At 40.5% G+C, this 23865-nt stretch overlaps 1 protein-coding gene across 4 annotated transcripts in view; it reads left to right on the top strand.

Annotated features, from left to right (window-relative positions):
* IBTK (inhibitor of Bruton tyrosine kinase) overlaps positions 1–9836 on the top strand; it is a 58714-nt gene extending 48878 nt beyond the window's left edge. For all 4 annotated transcript variants that reach the window (XR_010471219.1, XM_065056397.1, XM_005506729.4 and 1 more), the window contains exons 27-29: positions 5852–5920; positions 6024–6156; positions 8730–9836. Coding sequence is in view for 3 of the 4 variants with exons in the window: in XM_065056397.1 (XP_064912469.1) it covers positions 5852–5920; positions 6024–6156; positions 8730–8855 (328 nt within the window). In the remaining variant the exon portion in view is untranslated. The remainder of the gene's footprint in view (positions 1–5851; positions 5921–6023; positions 6157–8729) is intronic.
* Positions 9837–23865: the final 14029 nt, after the last annotated feature.

Genomic DNA, 23865 nt, shown 5'->3' with positions numbered 1-23865 from the left:
AGCCACACATCCTCTTGCTACCTCCGATAAACCCTCTGTTTTGGGTTAAAATAAGTGTCTTAGCTGAGGAAAGAAATCTCAGTCTTGTTCCTCACTGACTTGCTCACCCACCTGCGTCTCTTTACAGGATCACAGAATGTTAGGGACTCCCCCATCATCAGTAACTTTAAATGCTGAAAATGTTACAGGCTTTTCCACACAGGGTCTGGAAGCAGCACAGGCAGCTGCCCAGCAGGGGTGACAGCAGGACTGGCCAGGCAGTGACCTCCCTGGCAGGGGAACGGCCCCACTGTGCTGGAGTGAGGTGAGCAGGGCAGGCTCTGTGATGGGAACCAGGGCGAGCCACAGTCAGTAGTTGCAGACATGTCCTCTGGGATGAGGCAGGCTTGAGGTCCAACCTACAAGTCCAGTCAGGCTCAGGAACAGCAAGGCTGGGCTTGGGCATAGCTGCAGCATAGCTCACGAAAGGTTTAAGACTGAGGGACTGAGCTTAAGTGCGGCTCTTGATCAAAGAGAGGAAGACAGACCCCAGGAGCCTTCATACAGCTCTTCCATACAACTCTGTGCTGTTCATAGCAACCTGACTCAAGTTTACACAGCTGCACTGAGTGAGAAGAGTTTGCAGAGCCTGTTGGTGCACAGGGAGACCTGACACCCATTACCTTCCAGTTTTACTTATGAACTCTTGTTCCATCCCCCTCCAAAAACTGTTTGTAAGGAAAAGAAAATTCTGCTGGGCCTTCCTCTTGATTGCTCAGCTTGTATAGAAATTGGTGTTTCCCTAGGACAGAGGTAGTATGTGCCCTGTTGGTAGATAAAGATCAAAATGAGGGTTGAAATATAGAAACATTGTGTATGAGATGGTGTTAGAGGAGAGAGGTAGGAGGGATGTGGACAGTGTGTGTGATGTGTGGATATTCTTCAGGAACAGAGAGATAAAGCTGAATTTATTGTGGTGAGTGGAGATGTAGGGACATGAAGTACAAATCTGCAGAAAACCAAGTGTCATTAATTTTGTTGCTAGCAAAATAATAAAGCTTTTCATCATATGGGAGATGGCAAGGGCTGGTGATAAGGGAATTTGCACTGGTTGCTGTTATAGCTTTGTCACACCTACTCTGTCATCTTCATAAAGTCCTTTATTTTCCTTTTGCATTGCTCTGTCTCGTCTATGCAGTCTGGCCAGTCTGCACACTCCCAAAGTGGATTATTTGAGCTAAATCCAGGCCTAATATGTTAGCTGTCTGAAAACGATACATTAAGCCAGTGGGAGCCTAGATGACAGCACTTCCAGAGCTATTTCAGGTTCTTTTGAATTGTGTCTGAGCTTGCTTATTTCCCTCTATTAGGTATAAAGAGCCAGGGTGACTACTTCATCCATCTGAAAGTTAGGAGTTGTGTTTCTGGTTTGAGGTAATTTTATTCTTTGACTGTACAGTTCCTGTTACAATAGGCTCTGATTTTTGCCTGCAGCATTCAAGGCCTATTTCTGTAAAGATGAATTATCCACAGCCTTACCTGTTCCTTTTGAAGGAGAGGAGTGGAGAGGAGAGGAGAGGGCATGTGCGTACCGCATAAGTAATCTTCATCTGTTCATATCAAACTTGCTAATGGTACACTGAAGATATCTGCATTGCTACTGTTCCTGCTTTGTCTTTTTTTTTGATAAACTGTACAGGAATTAAAGTGACAATTTTCTTGAGTCTCTGGAGGAGGAATTTTCAGTGGTTGCGTAAACACTCTTCCATATACTGTCACCTTTCAATTTATGCAACCCAGAAATTTTTTGTAGATGAAGCATGTCATGAATGTGGAGATGTGACCTGGATTCAGTCGGAAGGCAGATCAGTCCAAAAGCTGGGCTGTGTGGATGTGGCTGCATTGTTTCCAGGGGCAGCTCAGCCGTGGGAGTTACACTGTGCAGCTGTGCTTGTGTAGCTCATTGTCCAAGCTAAAAACATTGGCCTGACGTGATTTAACTTTGTTGTGGCAGCCGGGGTTGTCTTCACTGTGTTACTCCGGGGAGCAGTGAAGAGCCTTAGTGGAAACGAGTCTTTGTGGCTTCGTGTGGGAATGGCCTGGTTCTGGCATGGCTAATAATGAGCTAATGAGTAGTACATGACTCAAATGGTACAGCAAAACCCAAGAGGTTCTGCAGGAGACCGGGCTTTGTGTTTCTTTTTTGAGAATAGTCATTAGATCAGGGAGGCACTGGACCTGAACTGGCTTCAAATGAGCAAATCCTCAAGAAACACCAGGGAGCTGAGTGCTGGGACATATTGGTGGCTGTGCAGGAGTCAAGGCAAGTTCAGCCAACTGAGTTAATCAGGTTGGTTTAGTGCTGATGACACTTGGCTTATTTGTTTCCATGCAGAACCACTTATGTCTCTACATCAGTCTTTAATTTTCAAGACTTCCAGTTTTCCAAGTTCTGTATTTTTGAGGATTTTTTCCATTTTTTCTGTATAAGGTAGCTTCCCATTTCCCGTCTGTTCCATTTCTTACAGTTATTTTTATGCCAGCTGAGGAATTAATCTAGCATGTTGAAATATCTGCAGCTCATTTAATATCTGGACTGAGTGTCTTGCTAGTAAGAAACACAGATGTACAGATGTACAAACAGCTTCAAAATATCTGAACTGCTTCCTACATTTTAGAGACACATTGAAGTTGAGGGAGATGACACGGGTATTTAAACTTATTTTTTAATTGATCACTAGAGTGTGCTGTGACACTAGAACTATTAATTCCAGTTTTTTGAAATGTCTCTTGTGGTGGTTTTTTTGGTTCATTTGTTTTTTTAGAAGTCTTACTCTGGAAATATTTTTTTATCTGTACTGAAACAGGTTTGTTAATTTACTTGGATTCATTTATAGTAGTGCTATGAGTTCTTTGGATTGTGAGTGGGAAGAAGAGTGTAGCTGTCAAATGGGCTAGATAGGTATTGGTTACTGTCAGATGGGCCAGAAGGTGAGCATTATTAAAGCAGGTGGAAAAAGAGATAAAGTTTAGGAATGACACCAGAATAAAGGCATTTAGTAAGTTGTACAAACATGCTCTTAAACCAGCAGGCAAAAGCTGCATTTACCTTCCTTCCTTCCTCCCTCCCTCCCTCTTTTTTTTTCTGAAGTTCAGTACAAGCTGGAAGCCGATTTATCTAGGCTTCAGCTAAAAAGTAGTCCCCTGCTGTTGAAATCATAGAATAATTTGGATTGTCTAGTTCAGCCTTGTGCTCAAAATAGGTCAGGCTAGATCATGTTGCTCAGGGTCTGGTCTGGTTGAGTTGTGACCACTTCCAAGTGTGAAGATACTCCAACCTTTCTGAGCAACATGTTCCACTGTATGACCATCCCCGTAGTGGGATTTTTTTTGTCTTTTTCCTCATATCTAACTGGGATTTCCTATTTTGTAGCTTGTATATATTGCCTCATATTCTATCACTGTGCACCTTCAAGAAGATTTTTGCTGCATCTTTTCACTACCCTCCAGTTAGGTAGTTGAAGGCAGCAATGAGATCTCCCCTTTGCCACCTTCTCCTAGGATTAACAAAGCACAGTTTTTCTTGTTGTATGCTCCAGCCCCTAGTCTTGGTGGCCCTCCACTGGACTTGTTCCAGCCTGATAGCATCCTTCTCATACTGAGGAGCCCAGAACCGGATATGATATACTGTATGTAGACTGAGAAATCCAGCGTAGACAAGAATCACTTCCTTTGCCTGCCTGGCTACGCTTTCTAGCCAGCCAGCCCCTGGTCTGTACCTCAGCATGGGACTATTCTCTTTCAAATACAGGACTTCAAAATACAGTTCCACAGTCATGCTGTTCATTTTTATCCTTTGCTAAGTTAATAGCATCTCTTAATATTGTCTACTGGCTTGAACTTTGGCTTGAACCAGTGTTAACTTAATTATATCTTTTAGTTAACTTATTCTCTAAAATAATGATTGACCCATCTGTAAAGTGAGTAAGGAATTAGTTAGATAGGAAAGTTATGAGCAACTTTTTTAAAAAAAAAAAGGTTATGTGGCAATTGACTTAGTGCCTTATAGAATTCCCATATTCATTTATCACAGTTATCTGGCTTGACCTGATACCTTTCTTAAATAAAATAGGATTCTCTAACCTGCCATTGGTTTTCTTTTACAAAGATAAAACAGAAAAAAAAAACCCACAACATTTACAAGATACTGATTTTTCTATCCTTTTTCCAGTTTTAACTACTCTTAAACACCTATAGAAAAAACATTAGATATTAATGGGGTTGAAACAAAGGAACTGTAGCTATATATTATAGATACTTGATCTGGAGAACAGCACAGCAGTTTTGATCACTCTTGCCATAGAGCTGTTGTTTCATGTGTCAGATATTTCCAAGCTCTGGAATAGTGGTTATCTGGAAATGCCCAGTTTGGAGAGTGCCACACCTTTTTGTTTTCCCCTGCATTCAGTGAACTTCTGGCTATCCTGTTCATATCTGGAAGTGGAGGGGAAGGATCATCTTGACCAGCGTGAATTCTGCTTTCCTAGTGGAAACACAGAAGTAATATGACCTGGGAGAAGGAGTATCTGCTGGCTTTGATTCAAGGGAGTGACACTGTAGAAAGCCTCTTTTGAAGTCCACTGTTGTACCCTTGTAGATATTGCTGCAGATATATATATATATATATACACATACATACACACACACACACACACACATATATATATTTACACACACCTGTTGTGGTTTTTTTTTTTTCCCCTAAGCAGTTAAATTTGTGTTCATTCTCATTGCTGAGTGGTAGGAATCATTGTTCTTGTTGTCCTTGGAGTTGTGTTCTGGGGAAAATATTCCAGGCAGAGGAGTTAGCAGTTACTGGAATTTTAATAGCTTTCTATAGATTTTTCTTCTTTTTCCAAGAGTTTATGGCCATTTACAGAGAAAGCCTTAAAGAAAATTGAGAATGATTTATTGAAATACCAACACCATTAGAGTTTCTTACAATGCTGCAGAATAGTTCAAAAAAGTCTGCTAGCATTTCACAGTATGCTGTAACACTTCTTTAGAGTTCTGGAAAACACAAAAATTGCCAGAGGTAGGTATTAAACAAGAATAGGTCCCTCTCTTCCTACTGATGTCGGATTTTTCTGACATCTACTTGTTTCTTAAGAAGTGCAGTATAACAAATGTGACTTCTTTTTGTTGAGAGGTTAATGTTTTGCAACTGAATAAAATATCTTCCTGTTGGGAACTCTGATATTTCAGGACTTTTAAATTTTTTCCCAATTCTGTTAATTCTAGTCTTATGCTGTTCTTATGAACATGGGAGGTGGTTGCAGGATACGTACTGAAAGTCGCTGATTTCTGGGCTTATGCTTGAGGAAATAATTTGCTAGTGCTACTGCAACACTGGTTCTTTCCCATGAAATGCTTAATTTGAATACAGGAGAGTTGTTTGTGGGTTTTTTGTTTGTTTTTTATCTTGAAGCAATACTTGCTTCGTATTTGCAAACATTTATAGTCAATGGTGTTGATGCATAACTCAGTTGATTATTTTACATGTAAAAAAACTTTTTTTTAAAAAGAAAACAACAAAGACACAAACCTTTGTTCAATGCTCAACTGTTAGGAAATGTCAGAATTAATGCTCAAGCTGAAAATCCATTAAGTTCTGGTAGTCAGAAGTGAGCATCAGTGCCTTCTCTAGTCACAGTATCACACTTAAAGACAAATTCAGCATTACATCCTAATGCTTTTCTTCTGGAAAAATCCTACAAATTTGTAATTGCCTACTGTAAACTTGTACTTCACAGTAAGATGGAGGAGAATGTTCTCTCAGTGACTTTCATGCTCCTTTCCTACCGTTTTCCAGGTGCACCACTAGAAGTAGCCCAGGTTTGGAAGACCATGTTCTGGATTCTCCACAGCTGGAGAGTCATAAGTAAGTTTGACAGTAGCTTAAATTCTGGAGCTTGTTTCTGTGTATTATGCTGACCTTGTTCTTCATGTTGCTTCATAATGTCATTTGTGTATTTTTTTTGCAGTCCTTGGTTAGCAACATCACCAGCTAAATCTCCTGTGATAGCACCTGTCATGTTTTCAGCTATTATAGAGGAAGAGCTCCAGCAAGAAGCTGCTCTTATTAGGAGCAGAGAAAAACCTTTGGCTTTGATCCAGGTAAAGCACTAAATTACTTCGTCTGTGAAGTAACACAAGGAGTTTCCAATGGCTATTTCAGAGATCGCTTTTTAGGATTAATTATGTATTAGTATCATTAGTATCATTTACATAGTGATATTAAATGTAATTTAATAAGAACTTCACATTGCTGCTTGATAAGGAAGGTCTATTAAAGTCAGATTGACTATTGAGTCTATGATTAATGCATTCACAGCATCAGAGAGTGGTTGAGGTTGGAAGGAACCTCTGGGAAATGGTCTAATCCAAACCCACACTCAGAGCAGGGTCAGTTAGAGCAGGTTGCTCAAAGCTGAGTCCAGGCAGCTTTTGAATATCTTGCAAGAGCATATGCTCCATGGTCTTTCTTGGAAACCGGTTCTAGTGTCCAACCACTTTCACAATAAGAAAAAATTATGCTTAAATTCAGTTTTCTGTATTTCATGTCTCTAGCCATTGCCTCTTGTCCTGTCACTGGGCACTACTGCGAACAGCCTAGGTCAGTTGTCTTTGCTCTCTTCCATCAGGTATTCATATACTTCTGCCTTCTCCGTGCTGAACAACTGCAGTGCTCTCAGTGTCTCCTCATATGTCAGATGCTCCAAGCTCTTAAAAATTTTTGTGTCTCTTCAGTGGACTCTGTCCAGTATGGCCATGTCTCTCTTCTACTAGAAGTACGCCCAGCACTCCAAATCTTTCTCACCAGTGCTGAGTAGAGGGGAAGAGTCACCTGTCCAAATCTGCTGGCAGTGCTGTCCCTTGTAGAGCGCAGGAGGCTGTCACCTTTCTTTGCCACATGAGGACATTGCTGCTTCTTAGTCAACTTGTCCACCAGGACCCCAGATCCTTTAATGCTAAGCTGTCAACCAGTCTGTCAACCCCTAGTGTTTACTGGTGCTTGGGGTTATTCTTCCAAAGAGCTGAATGTTGCATTTTCCTTTGTTGAACTTCAGGAGGTTCCTGTTAGCACATTTCTCCAGCCTGTTGAGATCCCTCTGAATGGCAGCACAACCATCTGGTTTTTCAGTCACTTCTCCTGATTTTGTGTTGTCTGCAACCTTGCTGAGGGTGTACTCTGTTCCATCATGTGGGTAATTAATGAAGATGTTAAGCAGTACTGGCCCTAGTCTCAATCTCAGTGTTGGTGCTAGCGACTGGTGTCTAGCTGTACTTTGTGCCACTGATCACAACCCTTTGGCATCACTAGTTCAGCCAGTTCTTAGTCTGTCTCACTGTCCATTTATGCAGTTCATACTTAAACTTGTGTATGAGGATGTTGAAAGACTTCCTAAAGTTCAGATAAGCAACATCAACTGCTTGCTCCTCATCCACCAAGCCAGCATTCTTACCATAGAAAGCTACTGGGTTTGGCAGGCATGATTTCCCCTTCATAAATCTATGCAGACTATTCCCAGTCATCTTCTTGTTCTCCATATGTTTGGAAATGACCTCCAGGAGCACTTGCTCTTTCACTTCTATATGGATCAAGATGAGGGTGACTTGTAAGTAGTCAGCCAGATCCTCCTTGCCGTTCTTGAAGACAGAAATGACATTTCATTTCCTTCCTTCCAGTCCTCAGGAACCAACCCTTATCGCCACAGCCTTTCAAAGATTTTTTTTTTTTTTTTAATGAATTAATTAATTTTATTTTGTCAGAGTGACCTTGCAGTAATACTGGCAAGCTCTGGTCTCAGGGGCCTGGGATTGCTGAAGGCAGGTCTTACCACTAAAGGTCAAAATGGAGAAGGCTTAATTCCCCAGCCTTTTCCATGTCCTTTGTCATTTGGCAGTGGGCCCATGTTTTCCCTGCTGCTGTAGAAACTTTTCTTGTTGCTCTTCATGTCACTTGCCAGATTTCACTCCAAATGGGCTTTGACTTTCATAATTCTGCTCCTGCATGCTCAGACAGTGTCTCTGTTTTCTTCTGGGTCACCTATCTCTGCTTCCATCTCTTGTATGCTTCCTTTTTGTGTTTGTATTTTGTTAGGAGCTCTTTTTTTCATCCGTACAAGCCTTTTGCCTCTCTTGCTTGGCTTCTTGCTCATTGATATGGAGGATTCTTGGGCTTGGAGGAAGTGATTCTTAAAATCAGCCAGCTGTCCTTGACCCCTCTTATTTTCAGGGCCGTATTCCATGACTTTTTTCTAAGCAGGTCCCTGATCAGATCATAGTCTTCTCTTCCGAACTCCCAGGTTGTTATCCTGCTATTGTTCCCATCTTTTGGGACTTCACCATCTCACCATCACTGCAGCCAAGGCTACCCTTGACCTTCTCACCCCTGACCAATCCTCCTGTGTAAGTATGAGATCCAGCAGAGTGTTTCCCTTTATGAGGTCCTTTATTATCTGTGTTAGGTACTTTTCACCACTGCAAACCTCCTGTAGTGCTGGTGCCCTGCTGAGTTGTCTTTCCAGCAGATACCAGGGTGACCCAAGTTTCCCATGAGGAGCAGTTGTCCAAAGGCCTCATCTGCTACTTCTTCATGCATTCAGGACCAGTAAAGACAGTTCATAATTGTGCTACTGGTGTAAATGTAGACCTGTGACTGACATAGATTTATGTTTTCCTTTCAGATTGAGGAGTGTGCTATTCAAGATTTATTAATCCACTACGAAGCTTTTGACAACCCTGATGAATATGTGACTGTTGAAAGGGCTCCACAGGGACCTATAGCAACACCTATGTGGAACAAGCACTAATTTGCACTCTTCACAATCCATGTTGTATGTGCACTTCTGAGGTTCTAATTCTCATTACAAGTGGAATGGGACTGGAAGAACAGGAATCCTAGTTTTTGACATCGGCATTCAAACACTGCACATAATCACTAGGTATTTGTTAGACAGAATGGAAATAATGTGTTCACTGTGTCCCTTACCCACAGTATATATCGTATGTTTGTTTTAAGAGAATTTCTTTAACAAGACGTATTATTAGTAATATTACACAAAGCTGTAGGTTGGAAATGCATTTGCTAATCTAAAATTGTGAAGATTTTTTGTTAAATTCACAGGTGGCTGAAAAGCAAATGATTGTTTTGTGATTTAATGTGGAATTGAATGTACAGAATTATACATCTTTAAAGTTGGAGGGGGTGTGTTCTTCAGAGCTTTTGGGTGAATTTGGAATATTGCAATATGTTTGTGCTTGAACTTCACATAAAAGTACAGTTTGATAATGCAGTTTTCCTAATTTATATAAGTAAGTATGGGTTCCCTGATTGTCACAGCCGGTACTTTTTACTGTCATGCTCCACAATGAAGCTCGGCGCTGTACCCAAGTGCCATTGCCTGCTCTCAGCTCAGGTGTGCGTGTTTTGTTTCTGGGGTGGGACTGGCCTTTGAGCAGTCAGCACCGTGGAGAAGTAAAGCACACAGATGAATAGAGCATGGTAGCACTTAATTAGCTCATCTGTTGTCTTACTCTGCTAAATATGGTACAGTTTTAGAACCACTGTGTTTAAGGTACAATTCACTTGAAGTGCTGGGGAAATAAATGATCTGTGTATTCATTGTTAAAGCTATAGGGATGAATGCTTGACTGTGGAATTTGCGAACACCTAACCTTCAAAGATTATCATAGGTGGCTTTCAGTATTGTGTGTTCCAAAGTTCTTTGTGCCTGGTTTAAACAAATTTATATATGTATTAAAAAGAAAAAAAAAAAGAAAAAAGGAAAAAAGTAGCCTTATCTGCAATATTGTTTAGTTTGTCTGTTTGTATAGGTATATTTGAAGTTGTATTTTTTGAATAGTGTTAGTACTCCTGAACTCTGGAAAACTGGAATTGAGAGCGCTACAGAAGATGAATGTAAAGAATTGATCACTGTGTGATAGAAGAGTTGAATCTTGGGGAAAAAAAAATGTAGGTATGTCCAATAGTTTCAGGTCAAGCTACACCAAAAACTCCACCACAAAAATTGTAAACAAATGCAATAAACCATAAAATCTTGATTTACACAAAATTATTATACTTTATTTGCTGTCTGTGTATAATCAACACTTTAGGTAACTATAGAGTAATCTAAAAGTATTTATTTTGTGTAGAAACAACTATAGGCATTTTGAAGCTACACAGGCAGAGGAAGGTGTAGCTTTTAATTCTATTTTAAATTCCACTGGTGATTCATTTGCTATACTGATGAGAATACTTGCATTAAGTTCTTTACTTGATGCACTGCAGGGCCTTCGGGTCTACTGAAATGATCCTTCTGAATTAAAAGAACACTTACGTACTGTGAGAAATAGCTATAAAAGCGGTGGGCCTTTCCAGGTGTGAACCCAAGTTGTTCTCAAATATAAAATTGTAAAGTTGCCATTTTTTTCCCCAAAGTTGATTTGAATCGATTGTGTTAAAATATCATTCTCCTGTCACTGTAAGAGGATTCATGCTTCCACAGTGCTGAGGGGAGTGCTTTTAAGTTCTGGGTTTATTGCTGCAGTTCGGTTACGGATTGTCACTGGTTATACTTAATATTCACAAAACAAAGTGAGGAATGATCAAGTATACCACTCTTCTGGAACTGAGAACATTTATTAAACTGTTGTGTTAGAACAGCTTAAGGGTAGAATGTGTCACAGAAAGCTGTGTAAACTTACTGATTCTATTCTTATTTAGCTTTCTTAAAACTTGGAAATTAACAGAGTTTCAGGTGACTGAAAAGTACTTAAAATAATTCATATTCTGCTGGAAACAGAAACAGAGATTTGTAAATCCCAGATGAACTCTGGGGATAGTTTATGGTACACATGAAAACCCAAACATCAAGAACAATGCATCAACTGCTTTCTGTGAAAGCAGTAAAACTTCCAATTTTCTTGAGTTGCATACTTTGCCTTGATGGAAGACTATCAGTTCCCAGTATTAATGCGAGGTACATCCATATTTTTTTAATAGACTTGACAATTGCATCATTGAAAGTGAAAGCAGCCTCTGGAGCTGCCCAGTCCACCCCCCGCCTCAGCCCGAGTGGCTTTCTTGGGCTGCATCTGCCCAGGTTCTGAGTATCTCTAAGAACAGAGACTCCAACAGTTCTCTGGGCAACCTGTTCTAGTGTGCGACCATCCTCACAGTAAGAAGGCATTTTAATGTTTAAACAGAATTTCCTTGATTTCACTTTGTGCCCTTCCTTGGCTCTTGTCCTGTCACTGGGCACCACTGAGAAGAGTCTGTCTTCTTCCCAGCCCCTCCACCAGGTGCTTACACACAGCAGAGGATCCCCCTGGACTTTCTCCTGGCTGAACAGTCCCAGCTCTCAGCCTCTCCTCATACACCAGTGCTCCCATTATCTTTGTTGTCCTTCGTTGGGATCTCCAGTGTGTCTGTGCTCACCATGAGTGTTATTTTACCAGATGTCTTCTGGAATAATATTTAGGGGTGTCTTTAAAGCATGAACAGTTCTATTTATCATGGTTTACTGTATAGTAGTAGATGAGTATTCACCTAGTGAAATGAGTTGAGACTTGTGACTCACTTCTTTGAATGGTAAGTGGGTGTCCGCTGGAGTTAATGATATTTGGAAATGTGCCTGTGGACATTACACTGGCTTTTTCTTTTAATGGATTTTCATATAGAATCGTAGAATGTCCTGAGTTGGAAGGGACTCACAAGGATCATTGAGTCCAACTCCTGTCCCTGCACAACCCCACAGTTCACACTGTGGTATATTTTTTTTTTTCTTCCAAATCTTTCTTCCAAGTCTTTTCAGATAGCAGAGAATAAAACCATTAAAAGCCTGGCCATGGGTTTTTTTTTGCTTATTTCAGTTGCATAAAGGATCTCACATGCATGAAAAACAGGTAAGCAAGCAAACAAATTAAAAGCAAGTTTATGTAAGAGCACACTTAAACAGGCCCAGTGCATTTGCTCTCAAGTAATAATGTACAGCTGTGGGAAAGCCAAGAATCAGCTCTCTTTCCTCTCCTATTAAAAAAACATCGTATTCATGACACATTCTCAAATAAGAAAGTAAGCAGGGAAAATTGAACCAAAAGCTTGTTCTATCGTTCTCAATACTATGAGATTTCTTGCCTTTTTTTTTTTTTTCTTCCTGTCTCTCAAGTTTATTGCAGGAAGACATGGAGAATGCAACACCTGAGGCTGGATTCTCAACTAATTTCTCGCAGTGGTAAACTTTATTGATCTCTCTCTCTTCAGACTGAAGTGCCATTAAAGTTGAAGATGAGTTTTCCTTCTTCATCTGCTCATTTCACCATCCTGTAATTCTGCAGGAATATGTCACGTATGTTTGTCAGCCGCTGAACCCTGACTACAGGGAAACAGCCGCCTGTCTCAGAGGTTGTGCAGGGTGCCAGGTGCCCTTTGCTTTAAGCACAGCCGCTCGATCAGCTACGTGAGCCCAGCCATAATCCCTGTACAGCAGGTGAAGAGGTCGTGAGAACTGCACGGGCAATACTCGCGTCCTGCTCAGCTCTCTCCCGCAATTGTGATTCCTCAGCTGTGGCTGCCCTGTGCGTGTGACTGAGTTTCTAGGGCTGCTTTTTGCCTGGGTTGTTCTGAAGGGGATCCTACCACTGCTGCTAAATGGCGGCATAGCACTTCTTTTTGAGAACTATGCTTGTGCCATCTGGTGACACAACACCTGGAACAACAGGTGATACATTAGCAAAAAGAAGAAAAAAAAACCTAAATAATGTATTAAGCATAAAGTGGTATTTTCCTTTTGCACATGTACAGATATTTTTGCTTATGCTGCCTTTATTGAAATAGAACATGCAGAATCTTGGTCACTTTCCCCCTGTGTGTATTTTAAAATGTTTACAAGACACTGCCCCTATTGGTGCGTACTGTGAAGATGGAGTTGAGCTGTAAGGCTATGAACACAGCAGGGTTTTCAGGATCGCATCTTTGTATTGCACGAGCTGACAGCATCAGGGCTGAAGGTGAATGCGTGTGCATGCACATGTGTTTTACCGTAACTCTTCGTTTGATCTGTTTGCAGTTGTAGAATTGAATTATATTGCACCACTTCAGCAAATAGAGTGAACGTGTTTTCCCTCCATCCGTATGTACTTATTGGTAATGAACCTTTACATCTGAACTTTGTCTCTCCCCTTTGCAAATGTTAACAATTAAGCCTCACTACATTTGTGAGGTACAATAACTGAACTGTTACCTAACTTCCAACACACAAGTAATAAGCTGGTTATCCTAAGGTTAAGCAGTAAATTCGCTGTCATGTCCTGAAGGAGAATCTGGAAGTCTCTTCTTTCAGTTGCCTCTTCCAGCCCCATGTAGAGCCTCTAGCTTTTCTGGGGTCAGCTGCATAGGAATTCCATTTAACCGGGCCTCGTTTGTCTCTGACCCTCTTCCTGAAGGGAGTGGCTCTGCTGCCAGAACTTGCACCTCTGGGCTGCCAGTCATTCGGTAATATGTTTGTTCATGATCTGAAGGGGCTACAAGTCCTTCACAAGTTAGTCAGATTGTATTTCTCCTTTTATTTTGTTTCCATGTTGCTAGTCTTGTAAACTAATGTTCTCGTAAAAAGTGCTTGGCCTACTATTGGCCAGTCTATGATGTTACCTATGAGTTTCAGTGGGATGATTTCCCTCTGAATAGGGAAGCTTAACTAGCTTGAACTGATGGCAGTGGATTCCTTGTGGAAAGGCACACTAATGTCAGGCAGGAGCTGCACTGAGTAGCACACACCACCTGCTTGGAGAAGTGATGGGCTGACTGGGAGGTGTCTAAAGGTGAGCTGCGAAGAGAAGAAAATTGAGGTACATCTTCTGCAGTTTCATGTTGACGGCATAGGAGTAGTTTCTAGTACATCTTTTATGTATTTATTCATCTTTTTTTTTTTTTTGCATTACAAGTTCAGTCTATCTCTATGTTAAATATATTATATTATCCTAGTACTATCAAGACAAGAAAAAAGCAAAGAGAAGGTGAAGATTTTGATCACACCTTGTATTAACCTCAACATGGATATTTCCTTTAAGATATATAACAGGCAACATCTTTCAGCTAACCTGGAAAAACAGGCAGCAACTCTCTTTTGAGTCTCTAAAATGGCCTCTATTAAATCTAGGAAAGTTCTGACCTGAAATTCCTGTTATTTGAAGCGATAAAATCAAAATGATTCCCAGTAGTTAAGCTGGAGGAGGGGTAGGCGGGGAGGTGGGGGGGCACAGTGATTAGCAGCAGAGAGACGGTGAAATGGCAAAACAGTGCAATAAAAATAAAAAAGCGTGAGCCTGACTTGATTGCTCAGGGGGAAAAAGAGTTACATGGCTACTTTTCAAGGCACATTATATTACTTGCTGTGTGCGAGCTTTCAGAGCACCCCATCGAAGCTGGGCAGTGATGCAAGCAGGTGGAAAATGCACTCCCAGGGTGCTTTCTCTTCTGCCTGATGGCATCAAAAAGAAGGTTCTGGCTGGAATCCTTCAAACAAAGATGATCAAGGGAGTGGAGCATCTCCCTTACGAGGAAAGGCTGAGGGAGCTGGGGCTCTTTAGCTTGGAGGAGGCTGAGGGGTGACCTTGTTAATGTTTATAAATATGTAAAGGGTGAGTGTCATGAGGATGGAGCCAGGCTCTTCTCAGTGACAACCAATGATAGGACAAGGGGTAATGAGTTCAAACTGGAACGCAAGAGGTTTCATTTAAATTTGAGAAGAAACAACTTCTCAGTAAGGTTATCAGAACACTGGAACAGGCTGCCCAGGGGGCTTGTGGAGTCTCCTTCTCTGGAGACATTCAAAACCCGCCTGGACATGTTCCTGTGTGACCTCATTTAGGTGTTCCTGCTCAGGTGGGGAGATTGGACTAGATGATCTTTCAAGGTCCCTTCCAATCCCTAACATTCTGTGAATCTGTGAAACTCCTTGTGAGTTGCAACCTGCAGTTGTTTATGCTGCCCTCGTCATTATTCGCATCTTACAACGTCCAACCTCTTATTTCCCAGAAACAATAAAGCCAGGTTTTTACTCAGTCCTTTTCTCCCTGCTCCTTTGCAGCTTCAGAAGGAGCAGCAGGAACTGAAGCCATACTATGGATAGAGCTTGGGTGGACAAGGAGATGTGAAGGTCTATGTAATACTACGTAGAGCAAACTTAGTCTGTGAAGTGCTATTTGGTATTTTAGAAGTGCACCAATTGCTGCAGAAATGGTAAGGCTTTCACCACAAGTGGCAATGACAAAATGTGTATGTGATGGGGGGGGGGGGGGTTGTTGTTGTTTGGTTTTATTATTATTATTTTTATTTTATTGAAGAGTGGACTTGATATCAACAGCACCCGAAGATTCCTTGTGCTCCCATATAAAAGTCTTCACTGCATAACAGTCATTAAGCTGTGCATTTTTATGTTGCTCAAAGCCTGAAATTTACCACCTTAATTTCAGTAATGTCCAAGTTCATGTAGTTCTGAAGCTGAATTTAATTTCTCCTGGGCTATGCTTTTATACCTCATGTAACTTAGAGCATGAGCAAGTCTCCTGCTTTGATGATAAAAATTTAGCTCATTAAGGGGGATGAGATTTAAAAAATTTCACCAAAAAGGAGATTATATGGAGTAAGCACTGAAAAAGCTTTATGAACACACAGTAGAAAAAAAATGGCCATATCAGAGGCCTCATAATTGTGTACTGGCTCTCAAACGTGCCTTTCTCCTTTTGACTGTAGTGCCTATAGACTTGGCACAGCAGCTGCAGTTCCAGATGTTTCAAATTGGCTGTGTTGACTTGTGAATATTTTATTAGTTTTTTTTCTGAAAGCGATGATGCTTTCAATCTTAAATACAGGAAGTGCTTGCTGATTCTCACGGGACTGAGGCAAAGGAAACAAGGATGAGGCATATTCATGTATCAAGGGACAGCTCTTACCTTGGGTATAGTGGAGTCTATCCCCACCACAGCTTTATAAACCTAATATTTTTTTCTGTTTTCTTCTGTCACAAGTGATATGCAGTAATGGTGGCATACTGCATCAAAAGTTTTAAAGCCCGTTGTAAAATAAAAGTAACTACTGACCTGGTGCAAACTTTTTTGCAACATGAAGTCACTTTCTACAATGTGTTACCAATTCCCATAGATACATCTTTTACATCTTTACTAACACTTTAACGCCTTGCAGAATGCCTGGGTATTTCTGTGCCTGTGTAGTAGCCCTTGGTGCAGATTTAATTATCTGCCTCTGAGCTTGCTGAGATGCACCTGTAGCAACTTGGACTGAGCACTAAAGGGAGTTACAAGTTAGAAGCGCTTCTTTTTGAACATGTAACAACCAAATATTTTCCTCGTGCATACACACACACTGAAACCTACCATGGAATTTCTAGTTGAGATCTCCACCTGCTGCAAGCTGACCAACAGTTAGAAACACCATTGGAGGGCGATGGGCAGCATTAAGGCCACCACAGGTAGTATAAAAATGCTGTTGTTTGTGATATACTGATAGCTGCTATTCATCCTGCTCTTGCAATGGTATTGAATAAAATGACAGGATCACAGCATGGTTGAAGCTGGAAGGCCCTTGGCTGGAGACTCTCCAGTGTGTCTATATACTGGGGAGCCCAGAACAGGGCACAGCACACTAGGTGTGTTCTCACCAGCGCTGAGTAGAGGAGAAGGATCACCTCCCTCAGCCTCCTGGTAACACTCTTCCTAATGCAGCTTGAGAAGCTGTGCCACAAGAGCATATTGCTGGCTTATGGTCAACCACCCCACCAGCGCCCAGAGGTAATTTCTGCAAAGTTGCTTTCCAGCTGGTTGGTCCCCAGCCTGTCCTGGTGCATGAGGTTGTCCTTTCCCAGGGACTGGGCTCCGAACTTTCCTGCATTGAACTTCATGAGGTCCCCATCAGCCCATTTCTCCGGCATGTTGAGGTCCCTCTGTATGGCAGCACAACCCTCTGGTGTATCAGCCGGTCCTTTTGGTTTTGTGTCATCTGCAACCTTGCTGAGAGTGCACTCTGACCCATCACCTGGGAACCTCAAGGTGAATCTCTCATTTGCGTTCTGTTTCCAAGTTTATCGAACATTGCTGTGACCTTTGTGGAGCTTAATTTTTGATTTTTTATTTTTTTTTTTTAATTGTAAACTGTATACGAAAGTGCTATTGTTTGCATTGAAGCAAGAACTGAGGCCTCCACCCTCTTTGTCTTGTTCTGTCAGTGGTGACCCCAGGGCTGTCTTCTATTACCCTTTTGTCACATGGTGTTCGCAGTCACAACAGCCACATCTGTAGTCTAGGGGTCCCTCTTGGCAAACTAGTTAACTCACCAAAGGAAAATTAAATGTCCATGCCTTTGAATTGTCTAGGAACTTTCAAGGGCCAAGCTTTCAAATTTGAGTGCCCAGAGGCTGCATTCAAACAGTGGGATCTTTGAAGGGGAATGGTCCTAAATTTGGGGAAATGCACCAGTAGAACAGATAAGTAGAATATAACTAGTACAGTTAGTCTTACTCCTTTTCATTTGCTGAGGAGAACGTTCCTATATCTCTCCATTTAGGTGAATGTACCATCTTGCCATTACCTTTTGCATGGTTTGGATAGGATAGCACTGATGGATCAAAGGGGTCTTACTGGTTGTATTCACCTGAGGCTTCATGACCTACTCACCTCCATGTTTCTGTGTTAGTAAGAAGTTAGGGGAAAAGCTGTCACAGTTCACTTACCTCTGGTGTCTTTGCTTGCTTGTTTCAGCTGTTTCATGAGTGGGAAAGGAGCCTTCTCTGTTTACCGCCACTCCACAAATCTAGATCTATACATCCTTCTCAAATTTCCTTATAGGTGTTGTGGATAGAGAATGTCAGAATTATCCTTAAACGATAGTTTAAAGCAAATTACCATGTCATTGATTGTATAACCTTAAAAAATATGTATTGCTATTACTGTGATTCTGTGCTTGCAGTGAGGTCTTGATCAGATTCTCAAAAGCCCTTACTGCAGGGACAGAAATATGAAAGTCCAGTAAGCTCTTAAAGCTTTCTTAGCACAAAATCTATTGAATGTTAAATAGCAAAAGAAGTAAATTTACGAGCTATTGAAGGCAATCTACTTTGGGCAGGGCTTCTTATCAGTACTATTGTAAGAGGTATATAACAGAGATAAGGAGCCCTGAAAAGAGGATTCCTGCATCAGCTATTTTTAGGCAAGGAAAACACAAACTTAATCTTCCCATGTAGCCAATGTAAGGAGGTGGATGCTTTTGAAAGGAATAATTTAGTGGACTGGTAATCAACATTTTTCTTTATCACATTTATACTTGGCACTGCTTCTCTGTAGGTATTTTTACTTTCTCTGAGTGGGTTCTCCTGAAGAACTGGAAGGCTGTTTGCTTTAGTAGTCTCTGGCTACAACAGTGAGGAATATTTTGAAAACTCAAATGTTTTGGCAAAACAGTCTTCTGTAAAACTATTGCTTCACAAGCCTGTTACATGGACAAACTGTGATCAGCCCCAACTTAGGTGGTATGTGTGTGGCAATGTGGAAATAACAAACTTACCCATTGGGCTGCTTAACATGGCCCCATAAACAACTGTGGACTGCTTACCATGGCCAGACATTCACTGAACTATGTTGTATGCATCATTACTTGGTTTTTTGGGTTCACAACCTGTTATTTGGGTTTTTTTTGTTTTGTGTTGCCCCTCCCCCAAATGAAGTTACAGATGAGAAATGAGAAGTATACAGGCATTGTGTAATGGCATATGAAGAGTCTCCTCCCACTTCAGTCAAAGGAAAAATTAAGTTAACTCAAGTAGGAGTAGGATTGAGTTATGCCTTCCATTATTTTTTATACACTTATTTTCAGCAAGGATGATGGGATCCGGTAAAAACTGTTGGCAATGTCATTCTCCGTTTCATTTTTGTCAGTTCTGGCATTTGAGTAGAAACAGGAACAGTTCCGTGTTTTCATTCTGGAAACATTACTAATAGCTCATAGCAGCTAGAGGAGATGCAGTGGGTAACACAGGAGAGTGCAAAGACATGAAAATGGAAAGATTTATCATAGAATAAAAGCTGATGATCTTTGATTTATTGAAATCTAATTATTCAATGTCTGTTCTGGAAGAAGGAAGATTTTATGAATAAGAATTTAATATTTCTTTAATTAACTTATTAAAAGTGGTATCACTAAGCTTGGAGTTGGATGTTTGTAATGCTGCTTTGGACTCTGAAAACTCAAGAACTGGCTTTTTGACTCTTGTCTAAATATTTCTAACATTTTTAATATAATATTTTTTGGATTCTACTGCTGATAGCATAACGATGATTAATTTCAGTTACTGGATGTTAAATTCCTTTTATCCTTGTTGAGCAGTTCATGGGGATAGAAACTAAAACCTAAGTTTTGTCAAGATCAAGTGTGAGGCAGAGGTGGGAAATGAATCCATAGAGTCCTACATCCTCTTGAGGTATACACACAGATAAATACTCCTGCAGTTTCACACATTCAAATTAGATACCAGTTTTCCAGCCCCGTTCTCCCAAAAGTATCTGTGGCTTGAATATCTCTGGATATTTGCGACATTCCTGGCATTCTTCTATCAGTTTAACAAATTTTGGAACAGGTTGAGACAGAGAAAAAAAATCAAGTTGCATGTATTTTAATGCATTATGCAAGACTGACTGAAACCCTGCCTTGCAGTGATAGCATTACTAAGGACTGGATTAAGGTTGTCTGATAATAATTTGATAGTGAGTATAAATTATGCCAGGAAGCTTACTTGAATAGAAAGGAAAAAAAATAGAGTTTTCTCATTAAAGTATTTTATGCTCTTGGTCCTTTGACACTGAGGTTACACCAACTTCTAGACAACTGTGTGGAGCTATGGGCAGCTAAGCATAAGACAGCAGGATGGACACCAGACTGAAATCAAGAACTGTCTCCCTTCTCATGCACCTTTGCATGCTCACATCCATGATAGAAAATGTGTCCAAGTGAGCAGAGTAAATTCCAAGCAAAACTGCCTCAGTCCTCTGTGGCTAAAATTATTCCAAGCAGGTAAGTTATGCCATAGACTCAGTTCCCTCTAGTTCTGTGTGAAACAGGAGCGAGACACAAGAGTACAATGTCCTGGTCCTGGTTCTTCTTGCACAATGCACTGTCCTCACCAAGTAAAAAGTCCTGAAAGCTGTTTCCGGTTTCTTTATTATTTTTATTGATGCTGATAAAGTCTTTCTCTTTCTAGTAAGCCTGGACTTTTGGGCCAATTTGCAGTCATCTGAATGAATAGTCTTACTGTTTTTTCTGTCTGTATACATGCTGGAGTCTGTGAGCTCCTTAGAAAATAAATATTTATCTTGATATCATGTATTGAAATAGTTTGGCATTTATGTTATAGAGGGGGAGTTTCTCAACCCAAAAGTGCACTTATTTCCTTTCAATTTTAAAAATGCATTCTTTGGGATTTTAATAGAAGATTTGGGTTTCTTCTTTAGGTGATGGTGATGTGGTGGTAATTTGATATGAACGTATTTCTACAAACTCACTGCAAGACAACAGCCAGTTTGTGACACTGTTCTGCTGAAATGCTGTTGTTTTGTTGTTGTCTTTTGTGTGTGTGTGGTTTTTGTTGTTTTTGTTTGTTTGATTGTTTTTCTTTCTGTGAAGATTTCTCTGAGAACATCAATACTCTAAAAAATCTCAATTTTGAATATTGTTCCATATTATAAAGAGGTATATCCATACAGTTTTGCAGCAAAATCTCTTTTCAGCTTTGTCCCATGACCTGCTGATAGTCATGTGAGTTGTCACTATCTCTTTGCCACTTAACTTGACTTCTACAAGTATCATGACTATTTTTAATCCAGTGTCCTTGGCTGAATTTGGCAATTCTGGCTTTCCAGAAATAGCCTTCTCTCTGGTGGTGACACTTTTGCTCTCGGTGAGGCACTCTACCTTTTAAGTAATGCTTTCCAGATGGATCAGCTGGTCTCTGCAGTTCTTGTCTTTATGGACACAGATAAGACTTTCTCCCCCTGCGGGATCAGCCTGACAGAATGATGAATACGAGAAGTCGGATACCTCCACTTTATTTTCCTCTTTCCTTCTAGTGCTTGCCTTAAAATTCTAAATTCTAAATTAAGCAGCATGGCTGGCACTTTCCATTTGACTGTGAGTTCAATATTTTTGTTCAGTTGATGTGTTTTCCTGTAGCGAGGCCACTCTGTCCCAGCAGTTAGCTAGCTACCTCGCAGTCGCTTTAGTGAAGTACCTGTTTTGATTGTGGTATTTTTTGTTGAAAACCAAATGAAAAAATACATCCCAAAATTCCAACAACCCATTAATGAACTAAGTGGGGGAAAAGAAAAATCCTCTCCTCACTGGCTATTATCCTTTTCTACTAGTTTTCTTACTTTCTTTCTTTTCTGGCTATTATCCTTTTCTACTAGGTTTTTTTTTTTTTTTTTTTTTTTTCTACTGGCTGGACTTTTATCAAGCAGACATTAGTTTTAAGATGTTCTTTCCAAGTATTTCTCGACCATCTGTTGATAAGGAAGCTGATGTGCAATCCAGCAGCTCTCTGCCTTTTTCTGGAGTGGTACTTCTGTCTGGCTGACTTCATGCTGTGTGCTGATTGTCTTTTCATTCACCACTTTATTTTTCAGGATGTGGTAGCTGGCTTCCAGCTCCTATCAACAGACAAGTTACAGTGTGCTGAGGCAGTATCCTGTACAATCTTACTCCCTTTGTTGTCTCAGGTGGTGGACGTCCTTGGAGGTCTTTGAGAAAATATCAGATAGTTTAAAATGTGAATGATTGTTGTACTGATTACTCTAAGAATGGAGATCTGCAGTAGCACTTTGACTTCTTCAGGGTCAGTGATAAACAAATGTGTTGTGACTGATTCATGACCATTCTGGTTTGCTTCTATTTTACATTTACTTGTTGTGTGTCTTAAGTTTAGTGCAAGTAAATATATTCACTTTTTATTTTCTAGTTGGAAGCTGTGATGTTTCCTCCCTGTGTGAAATTTCAATCTTTATACTTTTTCATGTATCTGACTGTTGTTTATAACAAATATTCCAATCTCATGTTATTATGCAGTTTTAATTTGCACTATTTAATACAGACTTTTACATGGAAAAGTGTGTCTATTTTCTCTCTTTGGCTTCTGATTTCCTGTTCATTTACTACTGTCTTATTTATTACTTGGGGGTCACAAACCTTTCCTCTTTATTTTTGCGTTTCATTAATGTCTTATGTGAGGAATCAGAAAGTAACTGACAAGTGAATATGTTTCTGAAATCCTTGACATAATGATTCTATGTATAAGGTTTTTCCAGTAAGTTTTCTACACATCATCCCTTGTTTTCTTCTTGTATGCTTTTTGCATCTTGTACATTTGCTGTTGACTGACTGCTGGTTTGTTTTCCATGCCACTTGCTTGCTACATTCTCCTCAGTGTATTGTCTCTGTCCTTGTTTGATTTGTGACTTGTGTTTGCGTACAAGCTTGTTTATCAGGTTTGTGCAAGTCTCTACCACTTGGTAGAGTTTGCATCAACTTTCTGTGCTTTTGTGGCGTGGAATGACCTTACAACCCTTGAAGTTATAAGGAAGGTATGCGTTTATTTGCGACGCTGGACACACGGGGAATCATTTCACCTAACGTGTGTGTAAAATTACAGTAGCTGTGAGTTTGGTTAAATGCAGTAAAGTGTTACATATTCATGAAAGTTTTAGGAACGCCTATACATATTCATAACCTGTCCCCGAGAAGGTGGTTTGCATTACAATGAGTTCCGGGAGACCATTTCCATAGCCTCCACCTCTGGCTCCTCCTGGTTGCAGCTGCACAGTGATCGTGAACCCGGGTCCTCTTTCTCTGTACACGGTCACCTTTGGTCCAGTGTGATGAGTTGGTTAGGTCTCAGACTGCTGAGTTGGTTAAAACTGGCGTATCTCCTGTCCTGTGCCCAAGTTTCTGTAATCTAGTTCACCCAAGGATGCACCAAGGATTATTCTTTTTGCAAGGCGTCAGTGAAGTCCTGTTTTTTATACAATAAGTTACACAGATCTAAGCAAGGCTAGGCAATAGTGATGTGTGTTAAAGGGTTAGCCAGAATCACCCTCCATTTTTTTCCTAACCTTTTTATTAGATCTAGATGCAAATAATTGTCTTTCTTTTTTGAGCCATATTAAGTTGTTGTTGTTGTTGTTGTTGTTTTTTAAATACAATTTAGAAACTGAATTGAAGTTTACTATCTTTTCTGTGCTTCTGCAGGGGTTTGTAAAACTGCAGTCAGACACATCTCTGAACACAGATTTCTGTTCCCACAGTATTTTCCTAATCATTAGCCAGTTCACTGAAGAGTGTAAGCCATTTCATACCCATCTGGCATCCCCTTTGTCTGATATACTTTAATGTGCTATCTCATACATAAGTTTTCAGCAGTTAGTGCTATTGTTTTAAGTAGCTCGGAAAGTGGATGGGTATCAGTCGATGGGTGGTGAGCAATTGCATTGTACATCACTTGTTTTATGTATTCTGTTGTTGTTATTTTTATTTTCCCTTCCTCCCTTATTAACCTACCTTTATCTTAACCCACAGGGCTTAATTTTTTTCCGATTCTCTCCCCCACCCCATTTTGAGGGGCTGGGGGGAGCAGTGGGCATAGAGTGAGCAAACGTCTGTGTGTGGTGTTTAGCTGCTGACTGGGTTAAACTACAGCGCTTAATTAAATATCTGTGAAATCAAATTAAGAGAAGTCAATTAGAGTTGAGTAAGTTAAGGTAAAT

This window comes from Columba livia, chromosome 3 (assembly GCF_036013475.1).
Source record: "Columba livia isolate bColLiv1 breed racing homer chromosome 3, bColLiv1.pat.W.v2, whole genome shotgun sequence".
Taxonomy (NCBI): domain Eukaryota; kingdom Metazoa; phylum Chordata; class Aves; order Columbiformes; family Columbidae; genus Columba; species Columba livia.
The sequence above is the reverse complement of the archived record's forward strand: the minus strand, read 5'-3'. Positions and strand labels throughout refer to the sequence as shown.